Source organism: Chenopodium album, chromosome 25 (assembly GCF_948465745.1).
Source record: "Chenopodium album chromosome 25, dcCheAlbu1.1, whole genome shotgun sequence".
In the NCBI taxonomy this organism is placed as follows: Eukaryota; Viridiplantae; Streptophyta; class Magnoliopsida; order Caryophyllales; family Amaranthaceae; genus Chenopodium; species Chenopodium album.
In genome coordinates, this window is record NC_137858.1 from 7,081,900 (window position 1) to 7,099,976 (window position 18,077).

The 18,077-nt window shown below is 32.4% G+C and overlaps 2 protein-coding genes and 1 pseudogene across 2 annotated transcripts; 1 reads left to right on the forward strand and 2 right to left on the reverse strand.

The window, feature by feature from the left end:
• The first annotated feature begins 1,228 nt into the window (after positions 1-1,228).
• Positions 1,229-3,044, forward strand: LOC145614157 (bZIP transcription factor 44 pseudogene; annotated as a pseudogene).
• A 2,922-nt stretch (positions 3,045-5,966) lies between these two features.
• On the reverse strand, positions 5,967-8,392 carry LOC145613571 (uncharacterized). Its single transcript, XM_081668678.1, has 4 exons — positions 7,079-8,392; positions 6,768-6,985; positions 6,278-6,653; positions 5,967-6,212 (listed from the first exon to the last, which is right to left on the reverse strand). The coding sequence occupies exons 1-4, from the start codon at positions 8,390-8,392 to the stop codon at positions 5,967-5,969; spliced, it is 2,154 nt and encodes a 717-aa protein (XP_081524804.1).
• A 7,072-nt stretch (positions 8,393-15,464) lies between these two features.
• On the reverse strand, positions 15,465-17,927 carry LOC145615479 (protein TIC 20-I, chloroplastic-like). Its single transcript, XM_081670554.1, has 3 exons — positions 17,798-17,927; positions 16,709-16,846; positions 15,465-16,422 (listed from the first exon to the last, which is right to left on the reverse strand). Exons 1-3 carry the CDS (start codon positions 17,802-17,804, stop codon positions 15,779-15,781), a joined length of 789 nt encoding a protein of 262 aa, XP_081526680.1. The 5' UTR covers positions 17,805-17,927; the 3' UTR covers positions 15,465-15,778.
• Between the last annotated feature and the right edge of the window lie 150 nt (positions 17,928-18,077).

Below are 18,077 nucleotides of genomic sequence, written 5' to 3' on the forward strand. Positions count from 1 at the left end.
TCTACTGGTCTCATTTGATGGATTTCTCTTTGATTCACCCTTGGATGAGTCTCCTTCTTATACTATTTAGTTGTATTAACTTTTATTCGTTTCACCCTATTTATTTACTAGATGACCTTCAATCATGTTTGTTGATCCAATTATTTTATCGATCAAAATCGAGTTCATTCAAAGCCACTTGCTAAACTAAATTTATTTCATATGAGGTATTAATTAAAATTTATTTTCATTAATCATATATGACTCTGATTGTTAACAACTTTTTTTTTTTTGTTAAATGTATAGATTGACTATCATATAATGACCTACATGCAAAATTTTCCTTTACTAGAGATTGAGAGAGAAATATAAATATTTATTACCTTAGGACTCACCTATCATATTCTAAATTTATAAGTTACAGTAATCAAGACACATGTAGTAGTAAACTTTTCTATATTTAAAGGAAACTTTACAAGCAATAGATTTATGTATATGGCCATTGCCGTCGACATGAAGATAATATAAACTCTTGCATTTCAACCAAAAAAAATTATGACTTTGCCAATTTTCTTGATTTGAAAATTACATATTGTATTTTAATATTCTAGATCACATAAAACCTCTTATTTAATTAACTAATCAATTTTTTTTAACAATGAATACTTTGCAAAGATTTGAAACCACATGGGATGTCAGTTGATCTCAAATTATTAATGTTAAACACCCCAATTAGAAATGTACGGATACACATATTATAATAAGTTTGGTGAATATACAAATAATTCAATGAAGTAAATTTTCTTAGTAAAAGTCTTCAAAAAAAAGAAAAAATTTTCTTAGTAAAATTCTTTATTCATTACCTTTACAGAGCAATATACTCTTAAAAGTTCAATAAAAATGTTTTTTATTTTTATTTTTTATGATTACATAAATTCGAGTAAATTTAAATATAAACAACATTATATTACTAGTAATACACATGTCTGACATAAGGATTTTAACTAAAAAGATCTGAAGTTGAAAAAGTTACCATTATTATTTGCTGTTTTACTATTAAACATTTTCTGTTCCCTTTTGCAAACCAGCTGGATTTGGGAACGGTTGTGGAAATTTCCCTTTAAAAAAATCACATGCCACTAATTATTTTTTATTTTTTATTTTTTTCTTCAAAAACCCTAAATAAAAAAATCTAAACTTTATAATTTAGCTTTATTTTTTCTTGTCATTTCTCTCAATTTCAAGCCTACCTCTGTTCTATATATTCTCCCCTCAATAATCTCAAAAACCTCTTCCTCCTTTCTTCTTCCTCCTACTTCTAGATTTCTGCTTTTCTTTCTACATTTTCTCCCTCTTCTTTCTCTCTCTAGATTCTTCCTAAAGCCCCTAGTTTCTGTTCCCCTGTTTTTGCTCTGTTTTTGGCTTAATTAAAGTCCCAAAAATCCGAGCTTTTTTCTCTTGAAAGAGAAAACCCATCTCATAAAAATCCAGTCTTTTCTTGTTATTTGCATAAAGATCCAATCTTTATTGTTCTTGAGATCTGAAACTCTGTTTTTTTCCCTCTAATTTGCAGTTCATGCTTATTTAAAATCTGGGTTTTTAATGTATGATATTAATGACTCCAGTTCTTAGTGAAATTCTTCGTTCTGGGTTTATGATAAATTCCTCTTTAAGGCGCAGGACCCACTTAGTTCAATCTTTCTCTGTTGTTTTCCTTTACTGGTTCTATGTTTTCTCATAAATTAGCCTCTCATTTTGCTTGATTTTCATCTTTATATTTAGTTTTTAATTATAATCACATAAAAAAAATCATAAAAAAAAACTTTTTTTTTTTTTTTTTTGTTTTCAAAATTTCTTTAATTGGGTCCTGCGTCCTGTAAATTGTATAGATTTATAGATATTAAAAAAAAAAAAAAAATCCCATCTTTCAATTTTGGTTAATCTTGATTGATGGCGAGTTCGAGCAACAATTCGGCGACGAGCAGTCAGATTCAGAACTCAGGATCTGAAGGAGATTTACAGCAAATGATGGATGAGAGGAAAAGGAAGAGAATGGCATCAAACAGAGAATCAGCAAGAAGATCAAGAATGAGAAAACAGAAGCATATTGAAGATCTGATGGTTCAAGTTGATCAATTAAAGAGAGAAAATAATCAGATTCTTCAAACTACAAATCTCACAACTCAACAATTTGTTAATGTTGATGCTGAAAACTCTGTTTTAAAAGCTCAAATGAATGAGCTTAACCAAAGGCTTCAATCCCTCAATGATATCCTCAATTACATGAATACCCTTACTACGGGGGTTAACGGTAACTGTCACGGTAACGGTAACGGTAACGGAAACACCGCTTTCGAGGATGATTCTTTGGACATTATTAGCCATGATGATTTGGGTGATTTTGGTTTTATCAATGGGTATTATGGTAATTTCACTCATAATACTAACAATGTCATTGGTGCTAATAATCCTTGGAACTTGGTTTATCTCAACCAACCTATCATGGCTTCTGCCGATGTCCTCCAATACTAAAAAAACTATATTAAAAAAAAAAAAAAAAAAAAAGCCCTTCTCATTTTTTAGATTTTTTTAGTATTTGTTGGAGGTGAAAGTTAGGCGCGGGGGTTATTATTGCAAATCAAGTTCCGCCAGAGTGGAAGACTAAGTATGATTATAATTAAGTGGTGGGCTAATTCTATTTTTTTTTTAAATCTAATTTTTTTTTTTTTTAATTAGTATCATCAAATTATCATCAAGTGACACTACAAGGGGTAGGTGGTCCATTTTATGATGGAAGAATTTGTTGTTTAAAAGGATATTCACGTGCAAATGACGGCTCTAAGGTGTTCTAGAATGTTGTATTTAAGTTCATTGTTGAATGTAAATTTACCATGGGAGGCCTTTTTTGACGAGGTTTACATGAGTAAAACTTTGTGATGTAATGAATTGATCTCCATGATAGCTTTAGGCTAGGGCAATCAATGGGGTATGATGATATTGATGATGTAATTTGGAATCTTAAGATATTTATTTATATTATATATTGATCATATTAGCGACCTTAATCATGTTGCTTTGTTTAAGCCTTTTGTTGTTGCTTACCTAATTATTTGATGTTTAGCTTTACCTCAAAAGTCGCGATCCTTTGTCTTTACTCTCAATTATTTCAGGTGTATTTGTTATATTGATGCTTCATTGCATATTATGTTAGGTAATTAATAGCGAGTGAAATGTTTTTAATTACCGTTAATTGATAGTAGATCATAGTTAGACATGAATTTAGGGTAATATTGGTTTATAGTACAGGGCTGGCAATCCCTAACTCGACCCGATAATCCGAATGAACCCGACCCGAAGTTACTGAGAGAAACCCGAACCCGACTCGATCCGAACCCGAATAACCCGAATTCGACCCGATTTGACCAAAATTTCATATTTCGTAATAATATTAAGTTTTACACTATTTTTGATTGTTTCTGAGCATAACCCGAAATTGACCCAAAATCTGACCCGAACCCGACCCACTGACCCGAATTGCCACCCTTACTTATAGTAGTTGCTTATATATTAGGCAATGATATAGATTCATTTCTTATAGGCAAAGAAAGAGTTTAGTGCAAATACTCAAAAACTTTGTTTTCAAAAGTGTTGTGTAATTTTGGTAATTGATTCTAGGTATGGAAGGCAATTCCAAATATTTAACGCTAATTTAAGTGGGGAGTGAATTTGATATCACCAAAGTATGCAATTTTCATATGTTTTGATCTCCATCGTTTTAGTTTTCATTTCTATTTAATTATGTATTGGTATTTTATTTTATGGCGATAATGACACCAACGATCCCTCAATTATTCCAAACAAAAAATTGAGGTACCTTCTTCTTTTGGCTTTAAGTGCGTGTGTGTGTGTAGGGGGGGGGGGGGGGGGGTGGGGGGTTGGCGGTGGTGGTTATTCCAAGGGGTAACTCGTTCAAGGACGGTCAATTACTTTATATTCTAGCCAAACAATTGGTTGATATAATTTTAACATTACTGCAATATAATTTTTAAATTTATGGTAAGACATATGTAGAGACTACAAGAATGAATACATTACTCTTACGAATTTTGACTAATTTATAGTATAAGTTGAACACTCAATATATCAAGCATTTAGTGAAAAATGAGAAATGTACAATGAAATTTTTTTTACAAGAAAAAAAGAGATTAAATCAATGAAGCAAAAGCACATAAAAAAATGCAATTGTCTATTTACTCCGACTGAAATCAACTAAGATATATGGCAAGTAATTGATAGAATTTTACCTTCAAATTAAAATGTCCTATTTTTTTGTGTGGAAATGGGATCTAATAATCCCTTGTTATCTCTGCATTGATCTTAACTACTCTACTCTTAAGGATCCCTTGTAATGTCATTTTTTAATCCATTCATATATACAAAATACAACTAGTTCTTCACCAAAAAAAATATAAAAATATATGCAACTAGTTTATGTATCTAGGTGCTGAATTTTTACTTCTAGCTTCCGAGTTCCAATAGTTCAAAACAACTTAATTATTTTAGGTCAAATATTGAGATTCTTAACTTCCCACTTTAATTTTTTTTTTTCTTTTTTTGTAAATAATCTTATTTATGATAACTAGAAATGTTTCCCCAACAATATAATAACTTATGAGTCAATCAATTTATCTAGAGATTTTGCCTTTGTATATACAAATTGCAATGAACCATATTGACATTACTCCTTGGATCATGTAACGTGTGTTCAATATGGCTTAACCTCGACAATCATCCTAAAAGCCTTAAGAATACGTTTTGTTTCTATAACTATCACATATACTTCATGTATGTTAGAACTTGAAGCCTTTCACCATACTTGATAATTAATAATACGATCATAGCTAGTTGTAGAGTACGAGTTAGCAAGAGAAATCCAAACCTGACGCTGAACAAATCTAAATTAATCTTGGCCTAATTGAACTCGTTGTTATAATGTTATTACAATTTATTAGGTAATTTGGATATGACGTACATTGTTTAACTTGCCCAATAATGAACTCATATTTTTTTATAAATCAAATGCGGGGAAGAAGATAACTTTAACTAGTATGCTTACTATAACACAGTTCACCCTTTCGAAAATGGTGCGCCAAGTATATTTAACCTTTTAAATCAATCTTTATGTATAGCGAAATGATTCATGCATGCAAATCACTTAAATAGCTCTATTTTATCAATGGAAAGTAGAAAGTATAAGCACTATACATTATATACTCGTCCCATTTATGTCTTTTATGAATGATATTAGCTACAAAACTTTGATCTTAATTGGTTAATAAGATAAAATATTAGGTTACATAAGTATTTAATTAAAAATAAAAGGCGTCAATCAATAAGTTAAAGCACCACACTAAGTGACTGAGTGTACTTTTTTTTTGGATCAATGCACTTGCATGAATTTTAGTAATTTTTTTAATAACTTGTGTGGCTTTTATTGTTTAAGAAGAATTTATTTGGCTTGTTCTTCTTCTTTAATTTATTATTTTTATCTTTTAAAATAATTAGAAAACACAATTAAAAAACACCCAATTAGGTTTATCAAAAAAAAAAAAAAACACCCAATTAGAAAATAATTTTTACAGGATATCCTTGTCGTCCACTAGTATAAGTTTGACTTGTTAAATTCAATGTACCATGATATAGACTATAGAGTATTAATCTGGCCAATTTTTTCCAAAAAAATTGTCTCCTTTTATTTTATGAATATTGATAAATAAATACTGATCAACTGCAGCACCGCCCATAATTTTTGACAGGTTTGTATTTATTACATACAACATAATTAATAAATGCCAATCAATTATTATCAAAATTACATCCTTAAATATTGAATCAAATGTTTTTTCGCATGCATATAATCTTTCCATTTTTCTCACATGTATTTTTTTTTTTTTTTTTTTTTTTTTTTTACAAAGGATACAAACAGATTACATATTAATACTAAAGCTAATAAGGTTAACCGCCGCTTCTCCAGCTATAAGATGAGCTCTTTGAACGCGCTGACGATCCGCCTTGTGTGCACTACAGAACTGAAAGGTTGAGGCAAGATGCTGAATCTTGCGGATAAGCCAAAGGTAAGCTATGTTACCTTGGCCATCACCCCGTAGGAGGGAAACAAGATTACACGAGTCAGTAAACACCGTGAGAGAATGAAACCCCTTATCAAAAGCCCACTGTAACCCATACAAGCATGATAGAGCCTCCGCGTGTAAAGCTGAAGAACATACCCCGAAGTTACTTCCACCAATGATCCGATCATCCAACGGTCATCATTATCCAAGCACCACCCCATACCGGCATGTTGAGAATCTTTGAACCAAGACCCATCTATTTGCATAGACTGTAAAGCACTCCCATGAGAATTTAGACCAAGCCGAGCTACGAAGAACCCAGGCGGAAAAAGGGGACCACCATCACCCCCCACATCATTTGGGGAACTTGCAAAGGCATCCGACGCTACAAAAATTGAGTGCGATTCCATGACGTCGGCGAACTGAGAATCAAACGGCCGTAATGCGGACGAATCCTGAAAGACTCTAGAATTCCGACATAGCCACAAAATCCAAAGTGTACCAACAAAGGTACCTAAGCGAGTACTAGAATGCCCATCCTGACTAATAAAAAGTCGGATATAATGTAGGATCCAATCTGAGAGAGAAAGGTCTCCATAAAATTCTGAGCGGATACCAAGGCAGCCGCCCCTCCAAACTAATCATGCTATAGTGCACATTCTGAAAAGATGTTGCAAGTCCTCTGGTTCTGAACGACAGAGGTCACAGAACACATCTTGAATCGGAACACCTCTGTGAAGGAGCTGAACCTTAACTGCAAGAGCCCGGTGTAGCAGTTTCCATAAAAAGAGCTTCCATTTAGGTTGTATCTGGAGAGACCACAGAACTTTCCAAAAGGAATCAGTACGAGAAGGTTCCGAAACAGGAGAAAGTTGCTATTGCAGCATTGCATAACCTGTTTTCACTGAGTATGTTCCAGATGGGGTGCTCGCCCAGAATCGAAAGTCTTCCTGAGTCGTATCAGGTACCTCCATGGCGAGGATTGTAGAGGCGGCCGTTGGAACAAACCAGTCAACTACCTTAGTAGTATCCCACAGCCTTGTCTGAGGATGGATAAAAAAATTAACCATTTGCGCAGCAGAGCTTGACAAAGGAATTCCGGGTTTGAACTCCGGAACACCGCCATTGACCCACCTGGCCGAACCATCTAGGGTGGAGAGGCCATTACCAATCTTCCAATTGCAGCCTTGTTGTAAAAGAGTCTCTGCCTTAAGTAACCCCCGTAAGGCATACGAATGACGACCAGAAAAGGTACGGCGACTATGAGGATTGTTGGACAGGAAGGTAGTACGCGCACCGAAAACTTTGGAAACTAGCAGCTGTGGATTAGAAAAAATTCTCCAAACCTGTTTCATAAGCAATGCCTTGTTTAAGGAGGACAGACATCGAATGCCTAGGCCACCCAAGCCACGAGGAAGATGCATTGTGTCCTTATTAACCCAGTGCATACCCTTAGTTTCCGAATGAGCCCAGAAGAATCGCATAAGTAAGGAATCAATTTTCCCAGTAACCGAGACAGGTAACTCATAGCAAGCGAGAACGTGGGAGGCCATTGCTACAAGGATAGAGTTAATAAAAATTAACTTTTGCGATTGTGACAACCGGATAACATTTAAACAGTTAATCCTTCCAATGATTTTGTCGATAATGAACTGGAAGTGGTCCTTCTTCTTTCCCACAAAGTCAATAGGAGCCCCTAGATGATGATCAAGCACCTGCACAAGCTTCATTTGAAATATCGATTTGAGCCCTGCTTGAGTGGAGGAACTGACATTCGGGCTAAACTTAATCAAGGACTTTGACAGGTTTAGCTCTTCTCCTGAAATCTTCGTAAACCGTTGAATGATCTGCATGATATTAGTACAGGAAGTGGACGTTGCCCGAAAAAAGATGAGCGCGTCATCCGCAAAGAATAAATGCGAGATGGTAGGGCTCGATCTAGATAGCTTAATTCCTTGAAAAAGCTTCATATCCTGTCCTAGGTGCAACATACGAGAGAAAATATCCATGCAGAAAAGAAAAAGATAAGGAGAGATGGGATCACCCTGCCGAAGACCACATTGTGGTTTAAAAGGAACTGAGGTTGTACCATTGATCAAGGATTTGTAAGAAACCGTGGCGAGGCATTGTTGGATCATCTGAAGCCAACGTGCCGGAAACCCATAGGCTTTTAAGACCTGCAAAAGAAAACTCCAGTGAATTCTATCATAAGCTTTGCTCATATCAATTTTGATTGATGCAAGCCAATTAGTGCCAGATTTTGAACAATTGATTTTCTCCATTAATTCGTGGCTCAACAAAATATTATCTGTCATAACACGTCCTTGAACAAAGGCGTGCTGAGAATCTGAGATGAGAAGAGGAAGATACTGGCGTAGCCTGCCCACCAAGCACTTAGAAGCGCATTTTATCTCACATGTATAATTGTTACAAGTACATTATAATTAGTTATCCTTTACTCTTTCAAGGACTACACTAGCTCTACTTTATAGCATTTCTACACTTAGCTTCTTTTTTCGTTATATATATTCAGATTCACCATGTCAAGCTTCAACTAGCAATATGATCGAATTTGCGTCTCATGACTTGAAAGAATGTCACGAGATTAAATCCTACTTAATCCTATTTGAGGGTAGGGAATTCGTTATCCTATTATTTAAGTCATTTAACTTAGATTTCGATAAGTCTAACTTATAAATTTAGATTAAATTGACTTGTAAGTTGTAAAAGGTGATGATTCAATAGAGTACTTCTCCTTCTATTACAAATACATTTCGATATGTATTTGTACAACCTTGATAGAAAGTGGTTTGCTTAGCTTTTGGTAGTCTTCTATTGGCAATAAAGATTTATTTAATTAGGTACAAGTAGGGGAAGATAGAACCACTAAAATCATGAGAAAACAATCAGCTAACTCATTCTAGCAATATACGGAGTATAATAATTTATGAACAAGACTATATTAGTAAATAATAAGTGGTTTGAACACCTTTCACAACTCTTAATAAGGCAAGATATAAACAAACAACCAACATTAGGAACTTATCATCAATATTAAAATTATTCAAGGACAATCGATCTTAGAAATTATAACATTTTTTCGTTTATATCATTTGTCCTTTATGACCCTCTTCACACCAAAATATAAATAATGACATTAAGACTTTGTAAATTAAAGGAAGCTAATTAAGAGGGTATTCATTAATTTTCACACCGTATCATGTTGCCGCATAAACTTATTGGTTAGTGATGATTAATCCTTAATAGATAATCTGTCAAAATTGGATGCTTGACAACAATACAATCAATTTGGATGGGTTAGTTTGTATGTTAACGTCGTATAATAATAAAAAAAAATTGTTTCAAGAGTGAAGACAAATAAGAGAACTAATAATAATATTGTTGAGTTTGATGAGTTCACAAATCACAAAACACAATTAAAAATAGATTAATGTCGTCTACTTTGTATAGACAACAAAAAGATGATGTCGTATGCTTAAAGTTGGCCAAAATTGAAGAAATTAGCCCACTTGAAGTTAGAGGAAACGTAGCAATTTTATTTTTACGGGTGCAATTTGAGTCTTTTCCCATATTTGAGAATTCCCATTGATTAACTTCAAAATTAAGTAAAGCGATTTAATTAGGGTATTTATCTAGTGGGTGAACCTTGGTTGGGAGATCCTTCAAATTATATGAATCATTAATTGTCATTAACTCATTATGTATGTAGTTGTCTACTTATTTGTTCCATTTGTTGACGTTTGTACATATGTCATATTGCCACGTGGCACCCTCCCTCTTTTAATTACCTTCACTCCATGGTTTCACCTTCCACACTGTCAAATACAAAAATGAAAAATTGCAAGTATTGTATTAGTATTATTGGTAGTATGTGGTACAAAGCATTTTTTGTGTGTGCTTTGTCAAATATATATATTTCATCTGTTAGCTAATATTATAACGTTTTTATCTTATGTTATCAGCAAATTAAGGGCCTGTTCATATTTACTTAATTTCAGTTCAGTTCAATTCAGTTCAGCTCCAATCAGTTCAGTTCAGTTCAGCTCTTAATTTCCCTCTCACATAAAATATTCATTTCTGCTCAATTCAGTTCAGTGTAGTTCAGTTTAGCTCCAATCAGTTCAGTTCAGTTCAGTTCAGCTCCAATCAGTTCAATTCAGTTCAGTTCAGCTCAATTCAGTAAATGTGAACAGGCCCTGTGTAACATTTTAATTTTGGTAAAGTTATTACTTTCCATCTCGCTCTGTCCTCAATTGATTATTACGAATTTACGACTATGGACAAAGTTTTTCATTTCCTCGATTCTTCTTTACATAGGCCGTGTTTCCCTTATAATTATGTCATTTTAATGTAATGTTACGGAATATAAAAAATTGTATGGATGGGGATCGAAGAAATTGACAATTGAAGGGCAAATACACTACTACATACTATCATATGATATGATATGGTAGGAATCATATGATGATACTTTATCAATTGATAATTAGGATTTGATTGGCCGGTGATCGCATGTTAGAAAGGAGGAAAAAAAGAATTAATTGACAAATTAATTTTGCTCAATTGTTTAATTAGATTATGTTGCAGTTCAGGAAAAACCAATCAAAAATCATGTCAATAATATTATGTTAGAGATGATGGAAAGCACATGGCCAGCCAGTTTCTAAGAAGACATTGTCCTTTCGTTGCTTAATTTAGGCATTTAACAATAGTATATATATTGTTGGAAGTTTAATTAGTTAAAGTATCAATTATTCCCTGATTCATAATTACGTAAGTAATTTTAGTCAACAAAATTTGATTAAAAATATAAGTAATTCAAAAAAATCAATAAAATATTATTTCCAAAAAAAATAAAAATAAAATAAATATCAATACAATATTATGCGTTACTTAAATTATGATATTGTATTATTTGAACACTATTAAATTTACAACTTTGTACTAAAATCGTATCATAGATTGATTAAAACTAACTCGAAATAATGTATGTATAGAAAAATACACTATAATATTTACAATTTTATTAATTCATAGAGAATTTAATTGATGATAAGATGTACATTATTGTGGTAGTACGAATTGAAACATTGAGGTAATTATTAATAGTGATTTGTGACATTAATGAGGGGCATACTACGTAATATCATGTTATATATATTGTCGTTGATAAATTGCCGCAAGTCCACAAGATGTTCATCATGTGATGACTAATTAGTTGGAAAGTTCAAAGAATTTTTTAAAAAATAAAGCAGATTGTTTTGTCAATCAACTTTCTAATGAGAACGTCGGCATTAAAGCATTATTATTAGTGTTGTAATACTTGTAAATAATGAAGAGACTGGAGTGAAAATTTATACATTAATTAGTTGATTGATATTATAAAGTTTTACTTAGGGTTGTTATTATTTTTTGTTCACAAGATCGAAATAATTCTAGTCGAATTGATTAAGCTTTAGATTATGCATGAACTTGTGAGTCGACCTTTAAGTATATAATTTAAATCTAATATTATGAATTGAGGATACGAAAATCATGTGGGAGCTCAATAATAGAAATAAATCAAACGAATAATGTTAAAGTACATTAGTCCTTTGAAAATAATAGAACTCGATCTATTCGAACTATCATTAGTGAAGCCTAAAAGCCTTTAATTTTCTTGATTAAGAAGTTAATACACTAACTTGCTTTCATGATCCAATGAAAAAAGTGCTTTTACAAAGAGTAAAAAAAGCTGAAAAAGAAACGATTACTTGGACTTTTGAACAAAGATGCTAGTAAATGAAATGATGATGAGCAAGAACACAAGTGTTAATTTCTTAATATATATTGTTTGTTGAAAGCAACATTGGTCTCATAATTTCCAAAATTAATTATCGATTAATTAAAATGTAGAGTTAAGTTGTACTATTAGATTGTCAAACACGGGAGGTCTGATTCTCTCTTTTTTTTTTCTCTAAAAAAAGATACTAGTACGTACTACGTAGTAAGTAGTGTCCAATAAACTATAACTTGTGAGTTTTATCGTACAAGTCAAAAATATAAAGAAATTAAGAAAAATACTTGCGTAAGATAAGAATAATATCGTACATTGAAAAATAACATAAAGGATGACTATACTAACTTACAAGCCTAATGAACTACTCTAGTTACTACTCATACTTACTATGAGTACCAATTGGTTGTAGGTTTAGAGCTCCGTTCGTTGAGATTTTATGCTTAGGCTCCTTCGAGTTTGCGACAACTTGGTTTATCAAAATTGAAAATGAATATTTAAAAGCGAAAACTTTAGCTTGATGCCTGACCTTACACTTACAAAGTTACTAGTCTACTATGGAGTATCAACTTATTCATTACTTTTGCTACATGTTTTAGCTTTTGTAAAGGGTTATAAGACTTATAACCACAGTTCACACCACTTTGAACATGGACTTTAATTAACATTAAGGGAAGAGTTAAGTACGTACTGAAATTTATATTAATTACTTGTATTTTTTGGTCGGAAAACTTTGTGATAACATACAATAATTTTATACATTATATTACATCAATCTCGTTAGTTTTATATATAGCTTCATTAATACAAATATTAATTTGGATGCATCAACTTGAAGTTTGGAGAAATAATAAATTAGGCAGTCAATTCTTTAACATTGAATTAATTTACGCTTGCATCATAGTTAAAATGACGTGATGTATTATTACTATGACTTGATGAAAATCAAGTTAACAATTAACTTATGCAACTTTGGGAGCTGAACTTTGGACAAAAATTAGAGTAAGGATTTATGGTTTCTTAAAGTAATATTTTTAGTATTGTCTTAGTCAATATTCCGTACTAGTCATCATCAAGGTTACCCTATCAATTTATCTTTATTTATATATCTCATTTCTCTTTTGGAAATGTCTCGATGTCGAAAAAATAATAAAATTTCCTTTTGAAATGAGAGAATATCAATTTATCTTTATTTGTATGTCTCATTTCTCTTCTGGAAATGTCTCGGCGTCGAAAAAATAATAAAATTTCCTTTTGAAGTGAGAGAATGAAAATGATGCATTTATTAAAAAGATTGTTTTAGTAAAATCATGGTTGTTTGAATGTTTTCTTTTTAATAAATGACGAGTTTAAGGCACATACACACGTACCATACAATAATTTCTATGGTGAGCAATAAGCCACTTGAGATAAGCATGTACACAACCTTAGTTTGTTTCACCTTTCCTAAGCATTATAGAAGGCCAACAAATCAAATGACGCATGCCAAATGCCAATTACAAAAAGAAATCAAAAATTATTATAAATATCTATATTACACTAAATAATAATTTAAAATGTAAGTATATACTTAAATTAGGCCTTCAAAATCAATTCCACAAGCAAACTATATATTAAAATATAGAAAAATAAAATATGTAATATGTTATGAGCCCACTTTTTCTTATATCATAACTCAAAACAAAAATAGCACGCATATGGTACAGATACTTAATTAGCAACTTGTTAACTACTTTTGTAGTTTTGTTTTAAATGGCTAAATATATAAAACATATCTTAAATTGAAAGAACATATTTTTTAAAAAGAAAAAAGGGCATTAATTATGAATATAAAAATATAATTGTGGTCCTTCAATACAAATGGCAATTACAAGAAGAATTAGAGATCAAAATAGCAAAACCTCAACATCATGCTGATGAATAGCATGACATAAATAGTCATATAAATTAAGGGCACTAATAATTTTATATCCTTTTAGGGATGATTGCGTTACTAGCATATATGCACTAATTATATTTACTAACATTATTACCTTTGATAAAGTGTATTTTGTAAGCATTGGAAAATGATTTGTCTGTTGTAAATGAAAGAAGCTAGACAAGTAAAGCATTAAACGAGAGAAGGCTAATGATCAATGGTATTTTATTTTACGTTCCACTAACAAGCTAAGGTTGCGAGTTTGATTCTCATACGGAGTAGTATACATATGATGTACAGGATTTTAGGTTATAACTTATAATTGAACGACTATTATGTGAGGGCATCTTGGCATAGATGAATATTACATTTCATGACAAAAAATTATTATATAAAAAAAAAGTTTATGGAATACTCTTTCTCACATTCAAGTATCAACATTTTAGACAAGTTTATTGAAAATGATTTTTAGAGTTTTTTTTTTCCTCTAAATCTAGATAGATACATTAAAGGGGTCTTTTTTTTTTTGGGTAAAGAAAATGGTCAATAAATTTATAGGTAGTCATTGATCACTTAGGACATGTTCTCTTCAGCTTATTTTCAGTTCCAATCCGGTTCAATTTAGCTCCAATAAGTTCAGTTCAGTTCTTATCTTAATTTCCTTCTCTCATAAAATATTCAGTTCAGCTCCAATAAGTTCAGTTCAGTCAATCAGCACAGGCCCTTAGTCGACAAGTAGGATGGTAGTACAAAGCTACGGACTATATGCATTGAATGATGAATGATGATGAAGCCAATAAAGGAAGTGTATGTCCACACAAGGGTGCCTGCATACGTGTGTGTATGTTTGTATGTTTTGAAACTTGGGGAGGAAAATCACTTCATAGACGATAACAAGTAAGCCCTTAACGTAACTTTTGAAACTCGTTCAATTAGTAAATGAGTCCAAAGTGATCAGATAACTGCTATCTGGTACGCAACTATGCATACTACTCCCTGAAATTTTTCAGGTGGCCTGAATTGATTGTTATGACAAAAAGCTAAAGACTATTGAGGACATATTATGCAAATGCAGTCACGTAGATGCTAACATGTTAACAGATTAACATGATCAAATTAATGGAAAAAGGGCATTTGATAGTGGTTGATTCTTCCTCTTTTCTACTTGCTCATGTTAAAGAAATATACTGATACAATTATTAACACTGTAGTGTAATAGCACTGGTTGTTTAAATCAACAATTATAGTGACGCTTGACTAAGGTGAAGTTTTTTCATCTAATACGACATGGAACTTTAAATTTCTGTTTAGTGTGTAGAATACATCCGATGTGTGTAACTGTATACTCCATCTGTCCAGAAATAATTGTTACAATATCTAGTAGATGAGTAATGATATCAAATATTAGTACCACAGAATATAACCCTTTATCTTATGGCGTTTTACTGTCTTAGCTATTCATAATTTTCTATCTAGGAAAACCTTATATGCTTTAGTTCAAAACGAAATTGAGATACTCTGCATTCCCCTGTTGTTTCTGAGTCAAGTTCAAGGAGATTCCCGAAACATAAAATTTAATACTTGAGAAAACAAATTATGAATGATACTATACAACATTACAACTTTCAATCATGCAGGTTATACTGAAGTCTGACACTTTGTGGTTCAAAGGATCCCTTCAAACTTCTAAGTGACACTATAGAATGCAATCACTGCTAATATTATATGAATCCCCTATGATTCAAAGTGAATTTTGTTACAAAATGAATATGCTGGAATGTAACACTTCCTGTCTACTGCTTCGTAAGTAGTCTGGATCAATGGATGCCCCGTTTATATGTAAGACTCATCCTGTCTCAGTTGAATGAAGTACTTCCTTCCAAGGCATTACCTGTAGTCTGCTGATAATGTCAGAGATGTATCCCAACAGCTCAGAAATCAAATTCGATGCAATCATCTGATGTTCAGGTCTGAATGGAGAAGAGCAGCGTCTTTCACAAAAGGGATACTAGAATATTCACCAGCAAGAGCACATCTCATGGACTCCAACACTGTAACCAAAAAGAAAAATGTGGCAGCAGACCAAAAATGTGGAGGGAAGAATCGCGAGGGGAACCAATTGCTTGATATCCCAATCGCCTGCACCAAACTCCCTAGCAGTACTGCTGTAATAACATGAAACCTGAAGAAATGAGGCCACTCTTTCCGCCTTACAATCCAGAAGTAAAACATGATAGGGTAACATGAGAGGAAAAACTTGGGGAGTGCTAAGAGGGAGCTGTGCAATGGGAATACTAACTTATCAAAGTTTTCGAGGAATGGTGGAGGGTTATTGGTAGGGTGAGCATAGACCCAAGTGAGCTGGTCTAAGAAATTCATCAGATATGGCAGACATGCCAAAGACCTCCACCACCATTTTGGCTTCTCTAACATTTTAGGGTAAGGTGGTAAACTGAAGAGTGTGTCCTTTGATGCCCTTGGGAGATAGGAGCCTCTTTTCAAAGGCGAAAACGAGAGATTGTGCAAAAGGCTATCATCATTTGATTGCTTGTTGATTGCTAATGGTGCTGAGAAAGCAGCAACGCGCAAAGGGTAAGCTGAAAGAATTCAGTTATCAATCAGTAACTTCTTTGTATTAGAAGAATTTCCTCCAACTGAACAAAAATTTAGGAAATGATAACAATTTCAACTGAATGAAAACAAAAACTCAATTATCATCACATGTGTTTAAAAAAAGAACTTCAGTGTTTTAATAAGCATTGCATTGAGTGGAAAATATCATGAGAAACCATATACAAAAATTACTGTCATTTTATAAGGAAGTGATAATTTTCTCACTCGATATAGTTATATAGTATGCTTAGACAGCATGTAACTACTCACCCTTAGTCTTCAATCTTGGAACCTGTACATGATCACGAGGAACAGGCAGGGTGACCTCTACATGATCACGACGAATAGGCTGTCTATATCGGTAATTAAGAACTACCGGTGCATAGAAGCATGGCTTTGCTATCACACCTGCAACAGAGCATTAAAAACAAACTAAGGAAACCTGATAGGAAGCTAAATACAGAGGAATTTAAAATACAATGATCATCTTGTACTCCCTCCGTTTACAGTAGGAACATCATTTAGAGACGAGGGTACTAATTTACAATCTTCCAAGTTCCAAGTTAACAGACAAAACCCCTTATTCAATATACAATCAAACTGCCAACTTTATACTGTATGAAATTTTGAACACATAACAGACAACAGGAGGAAAATTATCCTAGATTCCTAGCACACTCTTCAAACAATGTATCTACCAATTTTGTAAAAGTAAAAAACAACACATGATTTGTCTTCAACATATCTTCCAATTAGCATATACTGAATATTTTAGAAGAATATCCACAAAGACCAAAACTCGAAACTTTTACATTTCAATCATTTTCCTCATTATAGTTAAGCTTTTCGACCATTTCCATAGTTTTTATTATTCCATAAAGGTTTTTGAGTTTATCTTCTTGATAAACAATCGCGATTAAAGGTTCCGAAGCAAACCATAACTATTATACAAGTTCCTTCAAAAAAAAACTATCATACAAGTTTAAGGGAGAATTCTAATCAAGTGCAAAAAATGCAAATACCTAAAAACATCAATATTTTTTTTTTCAATATATAAATGGTTATTATGCAGACCATATGAAAAATGAAAATCTACAATAATTACACAAAATGTACCAAGAAATCTTGATTCATACATTAATAACAGATTTTTCCATAGAATAAGATGTTTATCATAAAACTAACCCTAGGAAAAAATAATCCTAATACAAAAATGAAGACATACAAAAAATATTCACATCGATAAAAATAAGTAACTTGTTTCGTTCATAGCATAAAAAACAATGGATTCTATGATAAATTTCAAGAAGAAAATATATAGAAACAAATAAGAAAAATGCAAAAACATAATGAATTTACCTTGCATTTTCACGAAATTTGAGAATTTACAATAAATCTCAACTCAAGTTTAACGGAGGATTTAGAGTATCCTCCGATGAAACGAGAGAGAGAAAAACTTGAACCCTGTTTTTTTTTTGGAATGCTTTTTTCTAGAATCTGAGAATTTGCTTGGAGAAGGGTTTTTCACTTTTTCTATTTTCTACATTTTTGTAGAAATTGGGCCGGGCCCACTTTTAATTTGGGTTAATGGGCCTTCTTGGGCTGTTGTTTATTAGGGTTTGGACTTTATGTTGTTTGG

Coding starts and splice junctions, on each gene's coding strand:
- LOC145613571 (XM_081668678.1), bottom strand. CDS start 8,392: ATGGAGAAAATCAATTGTTCAAAATCTGGCACTAATTGGCTTGCATCA. Junction 6,986..7,078: donor CTACAATCCTCGCCATGGAG/GTACCTGATACG, acceptor ATGCTGCAATAG/CAACTTTCTCCTGTTTCGGA. Junction 6,654..6,767: donor TTGCAACATCTTTTCAGAAT/GTGCACTATAGC, acceptor ACTTTTTATTAG/TCAGGATGGGCATTCTAGTA.
- LOC145615479 (XM_081670554.1), bottom strand. Junction 16,423..16,708: donor TCCAAGATTGAAGACTAAGG/GTGAGTAGTTAC, acceptor GAATTCTTTCAG/CTTACCCTTTGCGCGTTGCT.